Raw genomic sequence first — 7,358 nt, forward strand, 5'->3', positions numbered from 1 at the left:
TTCCGGTTTAAGCGCGCTCCTCAAGGTTATTGTGAGAGTCCCTCCATTTACAGTCAGGCTTTGAAAACTCAGCTTGATACTCTTGCATTGCCTTCTGGTGTTACTCTTATCCAGTATGTTGATGATCTGTTGGTTGCTGCTGATGATGAAGAGATTTGTAAAGAAGTTACTCTTTCTTTGTTGCGACACCTGTCTGACCGTCATCATAAAGTGTCACCTTCGAAGTTGCAGTATTGCCACCAAGAAGTGACCAATTTAGGTAATCTCTTGTCGAAGGAGGGAAGGCGATTGACCCCAGAGCGTTTTCAAGCGATTGCCCAAATGACTCTGCCATGTACACAGAGAGAGGTGCGTGCCTTCTTAGGTATCACCTCATATTGTAGACAGTGGATTCCAAATTTTTCTTTGCTAGCGAAACCTTTGTTGGCACTTACTCTTAAGGACACACCACACCCTCTTCCTTGGTCTGACAAATGTCAGAAGAGATTTTCCGAATTGCATGATGCATTGTGTTCTGCTCCGGTGTTGGGTACCCCCGACTACAGTAAACCTTTTACACTTTATGTACACGAGAGAGAAGGTTGTGCGTTGTCAGTGTTGACGCAACAATTTGGAAACAAGCAGCGCCCATGTGCGTATTTTTCAGCTACTTTAGATCCGGTAGCTAGGGCGTTGCCTAGTTGTCTAAGAGCTACAGCGGCAGCGGCTGTTTCTATCCGACAGTCTGCTGGTTTGGTATTGGATAATACATTGATTTTGATGGTCCCACATGCAGTGGATACCCTATTGAATAGAACGAAGACTCACCATCTTATCAGTGCGCGTTTGTCAGGTTATGAGTTGACGCTTTTGGCTAGCCATGTGCACATCAAGCGGTGCAACACATTGAATCCAGCTACAATGTTGCTGATTGTTGCAGAGACAGATGCTCAGGAACAGCATGACTGTTTTCTCCGGACAGAGAAGGAAACGAAGGGTAGAGTTGATCTGAAAGATACTCCTCTTTCGAATCCTGATGGTACCCTATGGGTAGATGGTTCGTGCTTTAAGCTTCCGAATGGAGAGACGACTGCAGCATATGCTGTCACAACTTTTCACATGATTGTTGAAACAGCACATATTGCACAGAATTCAGCGCAAGCAGCGGAGTTGATAGCATTGACTAGAGCGTGTGTGTTGTCAAAAGGAAAGAGAGTGAATGTTTATACTGATAGCCAATACGCATTTGGCGTGGCTCACAGTTTTGGTCGCTTGTGGAATGAGAGAGGATTTCTTACTTCCCATGGTACGAAAATTCAGCATGGACAATTAGTGAGTGAAATTCTTGAATCACTTACTTTGCCGACCCAAATTGCGATAGTGAAGTGTAGTGCGCATAAAAAGGTTACGGATGATGTGGGTCAAGGGAATGCGTTTGCAGATGAAGTAGAGAGAGAAACGGCGAAAGATGTGATGAGTCGGATGTATGTTGCAGGTCCTGCCAGATGGGTTGTGGAAGGAGGAATGTGTGAAGATACAACAGAAAGTGTGAAGATGATTCAGGCAGAAGCTACTGAGAAAGAATTGAGTATGTGGAGAGAGAGTACGGGAATGTTGGATTCAACAGGTTGTTGGGTTGAGTTGTCAGAGCACCAGCGATGGTTGTTGCCGGATGCATATGTGCTTCCGGTGGTTACTATGGCTCATGGGTTGGCTCACATTAGTTCAAAAGGGATATGTAAGTTGTTGGCTCCGGTATGGCAGAATGGTGGAATTCCTAAGTGTGCTGAGAATTTGGTTAAACACTGCATGATTTGCTTGATGCATAATCCTGGAAAGGGAACCCCAACTCCAGCGGGTCATTTTGCTCCTCCAACGTATCCGTTCGAGGTGCTGCAGATAGACTATATTCATATGGAAAGATGCAATAACTTGAAGTATGTCCTTGTGGTTGTTTGTGCCTTTTCCAGATGGATAGAGGCCTACCCCCTAAAGGATAATATTGCCTTGTCTACAGCCAAGGTTTTGCTCAAAGAATTCTTTCCCAGATATGGCTTGCCGAGGATGGTATGGAGTGATAATGGAAGTGAATTCGTGGGTCAGATTATGAAGAAAGTATGTGCGGGTCTGAGTATTAAACAGAAATTTCACGCTGCGAATCACCCCCAGTCAGCAGGCCTGGTCGAGTGCTATAATGGCACTCTGAAGCTGAAGTTGGCCAAGGTGCAAGCGAGCTCTGGTCTTACATGGCCCGATGCTTTACCATTGGCACTTTTGTCCACGAGAACGACAGTACATTCTCGCGTGGGACTTAGCCCATACGAGATTGTTTTTGGACGCCCGGCGAAAGTCTGGGGTGTGCCGAGGCCTAAGAAGTACAGTGATATCGAGTACCCTATGTTGGTTGACTACTTACATGATTTGACTGCTAAATTGCCTGTTCTTCACCAACAGGTCCATGACACTTTGCCTTCAGTTTCTGTAGACGCAGGCCACACGATTCAACCTGGCGACTGGGTTCTAACCAAGAATTTCCAGAGGTCAAAGAACTTGGAACCAAGATGGACCGGTCCATGCCAAGTCCTGTTATCAACTCGGACTGCTATTAAGGTGTTCGGCAAGAAAAACTGGGTACATGGTACCCATTGTAAGAAGATACCTTTGCCCTTACCGTACGATAAGTGGGTCCGGGAAGGTGTTGCCGATTCCGAGAGTGAAAGGGTTCCGAGATTTGCACCTTTTAGCGATGCACATCTGGAATGGACTCAGTCAGAACGTGTGGATGATAAGGTCTTGCAAGATGCTGTGCCGCCGTGTTTGAGACTTAATACTACACACCCAGAGACACTCTTTCAGGATCAAACTGTGCCTGGTAAAGAACGCTACAACTTAAGGTCTAAAAAGGACAAATAAAATGTGAACTTTTTTGTGAATTGCACTCTTTCAGACAAGAGACTATTTTTCTTTTTCTTTTTCGAACCACCATCCGGGTTCAGCTGCAGGGTCGCGGTATAAGAACTTAAGGGGTGGCCCGCGTATTGACGAAAGGTCTGCGGTTCTAGGGACGTCTAGGACGCCTGGACGCACACTTGAGTGAAGAAGGAAAATTGCCGCGAGCAGCACGTTAGAGGATGGAGTCTGCTGTAACTGAAAGAGATGTTGAGAGAATAGATCTTAAGATAAGATTTTGTACATTAATACATAGCAAATGTTTTATAATATTGTGCTTTTTGATGTTTTTAAGTATCACATGTGTGAGTTGGACTGTCTATGCTACACAACAGACATCTGCACCCACCTCCCAACCTATGCTTTCTTTCACTACTGTTTCTTTGCACCAGTTTTATACGTTGCCTGAACATGAACAGACTAGGAGATCAGAATTTGTCAACAACTCGTTTATACAGTTGTTGCATGAGCATCAGTTAGTAGTAAATACCACTAATTGTTTGGTTTGTGGTCTTATGCCTCATACGACAGATAAAGGTATGCCATATTTGGTTTTGCCTTTTTCTTTTAATAGGTCTGTGTGGGCTTTTCAGACCATGTTTATCTATGCAAATGAGGTACGCCCCTTACGTTCCCTTAAAGATAACTCGAGCAATAGTGCCTTAATAAGGGGAATAGTAGCTATGATCCGAGATATTGATGCATATAATGCTATCCCTAAGGATGAGGTGCAGGCTTACGTTGGTTGGAACATGACTGGATATAGTACCAGTTTGACAGAGAAGGAGAGACGAAAAAGGTCTCCCCCTATTTGGATTGTACCCCACCGAGGCCACTTTTGTTTTCAAGGTAATGGTCGGAATCTGAAAGCTCAGCTAGGTAAGAGTGTGTGTGCTCAAACCTATGTCTATTCATCTCGGACTTCTCCACCGTTTGTGCCAGCTAAAGGCACATATTTTGTTTGTCATGACAGAGCCTACACATGGTTGCCACCTGATTTTTCAGGAACGTGTTATGTGGCGTTTCTACTTCCCCCTACATACACTACTGCTTCAGACTATCATAGAACGAGATATGGTAGAGGTGTCTTCAATAAGGAAGATACCGCAGCACACGAAGTAGGAGATTTCTTCAAGGGCTTCTTGCCCTTTTGGGGTCCTATGATCAATAGTAGGCATATTCGACAGCTTGTCCGCGTTGTTGAAGCTACTATTAATGAGACAGCAGGTACTCTTAGTAATGTTACAGCTGAGCTTCAAGCGGACCGCCTTATGACTTTGCAGAACCGTATGGTATTAGACATCGTACTTGCAGATCGAGGAGGAGTATGTAAATTGATTGGATCCAGTTGCTGTGTTTACATACCAGATAATGCCCCTACAATGTACCAAGCCATCTCTAGGTTGTATAAAATCTCTGAGTCTATCCATGTAGGCGAAGGAGACTGGTCATTGACGGGATGGTTTTGGGGACTGCTGTCCAAATGGGGATGGAAGATTTTGACATTCCTTGGTATGGTTTTAACCATCCTTTTCTCTTGTTGTCTTTGCATCCAGTGTGGTCCCGCCATTTGTAGTCTTTGTGCTACTATGTGTGTTCGGAGACCTGTTCCCAGAGAAGTAGAGAATAATAAGATGATGCTACAGCAACACCTTGATGACCTAATGAATATCGACATAGACCTAGATTCAGATTAACATGAGTCTTAGGTTATTGCCTACGTAATGGCAAAAGGAGGGTCTGAGGTTCTGTAATTCTCGAGTCTGACTCCATTTTGTTCTGTGCCACCATTTTGTGTTGCCCTCACGTAGGCCTGTGAAGGTAGCCTGGCGAATAAAGTGGCCTGGCCTTCGTAGTTCATGTATACATTAACTAGGTTTCTTTTGACTCCGAAATGAACTGTAAGAAACTGACCTCTGCACCTGAAACTGACCCCGCAAAGCCAATTTCCCTGATCGATCTTTGTCTGAGATAGCCAATCAATGTTCAGGACATCGTTAACTTTTAGTTTCCTTGCACATGCCTTATCGTGTTCAGCATCTGTTACCGTTTCTTTTTTTATGTTTCTTCATTACATGGGTTATGCTTTCAATTATAGGTTTGTCCGGCTTGTGGAGATTGAATTTGGGACATTCCTAATAATTAACTTTTGGGTTGGGATAATGTAAATTGAGTTTTTGTTATGTGACACTTTGTTTGAAAATGTACCTTATTGGCTAGAATTTTGTGCTGTGGGTGTACATTTATAATGTGAATATTGGGTATAAAAGGAGACGTCTCGCCTTAGTAAAATGAGAAGTCTCCAGAAAATTTACACCGTGATGTATTTCTAGGATCACTGTTACTAGCTGCAGCTAATAAACTTGGACTCTGATGCCATCCAGAAGTATTCCGTGTCTCTGTATACCAAGACAGGTGAACTCGAAGATCTTAGGTGTGCCCCTGACGCCGCTGGGTTAAACCCCGGTTCTTCGATCACTATCACTGCAGATATAGGTGTGAGATTACCATCACTGCAGATATAGCTGTGAGATCACTATCACTACAGATATAGGTGAGATCATCATCACTGCAGATATAGGTGTGAGATCACCATTACTTCAGCTATAGGTCTGAGATCACAATCACTGCAGATATATGTGTAAGATCACCTTCACTGCAAATATAGGTGTGAGATCACTATCACTGCAGATATAGGTGTGAGATCACCATCACTGCAGATATAGGGGTGCGATCACCATGACTGTAGATATTGGTGTGAGATCACTATCACTGCAGATTTTGCTTCAGAAATAAGTGTGAGATCACTATAACTGCAGATATAGGTGATATCTTCATCACTACATATATAGGTGTAGGATCCCTATCACTGCAGACATAGGTGTGAGATGACTATCACTGCAGATATAGTTGTGAGATCAGCATCACTGCAGATATAGGTGTGACATCACTATCACTGCATATATAGGTGTGAGATCACTATCACTAATATATAGGTGTGAGATCACTATCACTGCAGATATTACTTCAGAGATAGGTGTGAGATCACTATCAATGCAAATATAGGTGAGATCACCATCACTGCAAATATAGGTGTGAGGACACTATCACTGCATATATAAGTGTGACATCACTATCACTGCAGATACAGTTGTGAGATCACCATCACTGCAGATATAGGTGGGAGATCAGTATCACTTCAGATATGGGTGTGAGATCACTATCACTGCATATATTGGTGTGATATCACTATCACTGCAGATATTACTTCAGAGATAGGTGAGAGATCACTATCACTGCAGATATAGGTGAGATCACCAACACTGCAGATATAGGTCTGAGATCACAATCACTGCAGATATATGTGTGAGATCACCTTCACTGCAGATATAGGTGTGAGATTACCATCACTGCAGATATAGATGTGAGATCACTATCACTACAGATATAGGTGAGATCATCATCACTGCAGATATAGGTGTGAGATCACCATTACTTCAGATATAGGTCTGAGATCACAATCACTGCAGATATATGTGTAAGATCACCTTCACTGCAGATATAGGTGTGAGATCATGAGGTTCTGTAATTCTCGAGTCTGACTCCATTTTGTTCTGTGCCACCATTTTGTGTTGCCCTCACGTAGGCCTGTGAAGGTAGCCTGGCAAATAAAGTGGCCTGCCCTTCTTAGTTCATGTATACATTAACTAGGTTTCTTTTGACTCTGAAATGAACTGTAAGAAACTGACCTCTGCACCTGAAACTGACCCCGCAAAGCCAATTTCCCTGATCGATCTTTGTCTGAGATTGCCAATCAATGTTCACGACATCGTTAACATTTAGTTTCCTTGCACATGCCTTATCTTGTTCAGCATCTGTTACCGTTTCTTTTTTTATGTTTCTTCATTACATGGGTTATGCTTTCAATTATAGGTTTGTCCGGCTTGTGGAGATTGAATTTGGGACATTCCTAATAATTAACTTTTGGGTTGGGATACTGTAAATTGAGTTTTTGTTATGTGACACTTTGTTTGAAAATGTACCTTATTGGCTAGAATTTTGTGCAGTGGGTGTACATTTATAATGTGAATATTGGGTATAAAAGGAGACGTCTCGCCTTAGTAAAATGAGCAGTCTCCTGAGAATTTACACCGTGATGTATTTCTAGGATCACTGTTACTAGCTGCAGCTAATAAACTTGGTCTCTGATGCCATCCAGAAGTATTCCGTGTCTCTGTATACCAAGACAGGTGAACTCGAAGATCTTAGGCGTGCCCCTGACGTCGCTGGGTTAAACCCCGGTTCTTCAACTGGCGCCCAACGTGGGGCGACTTCAGCGGTACTGGTCCAAGCCCGAAGATTGTGAGGAGCCCCGTGAGGAAATTCTGGAGGACGGCCGCCACTTCATCGACCCCTGCATGTCGACGTGG

The 7,358-nt window shown here is 43.4% G+C and overlaps 1 protein-coding gene across 1 annotated transcript; it reads left to right on the plus strand.

Moving 5' to 3' along the window:
- Positions 1–3,593: 3,593 nt before the first annotated feature.
- Positions 3,594–7,141, plus strand: LOC146870794 (endogenous retrovirus group PABLB member 1 Env polyprotein-like). Its single transcript, XM_085599712.1, has 2 exons — positions 3,594–4,749; positions 6,603–7,141. The coding sequence occupies exon 1, from the start codon at positions 3,612–3,614 to the stop codon at positions 4,623–4,625; it is 1,014 nt and encodes a 337-aa protein (XP_085455838.1). The 5' UTR covers positions 3,594–3,611; the 3' UTR covers positions 4,626–4,749; positions 6,603–7,141.
- Positions 7,142–7,358: the final 217 nt, after the last annotated feature.

This window comes from Triturus cristatus, chromosome 1_1 (assembly GCF_964204655.1).
Source record: "Triturus cristatus chromosome 1_1, aTriCri1.1, whole genome shotgun sequence".
Classification (NCBI taxonomy): Eukaryota; Metazoa; Chordata; class Amphibia; order Caudata; family Salamandridae; genus Triturus; species Triturus cristatus.

Coding starts and splice junctions, on each gene's coding strand:
- LOC146870794 (XM_085599712.1), top strand. CDS start 3,612: ATGATCCGAGATATTGATGCATATAATGCTATCCCTAAGGATGAGGTG.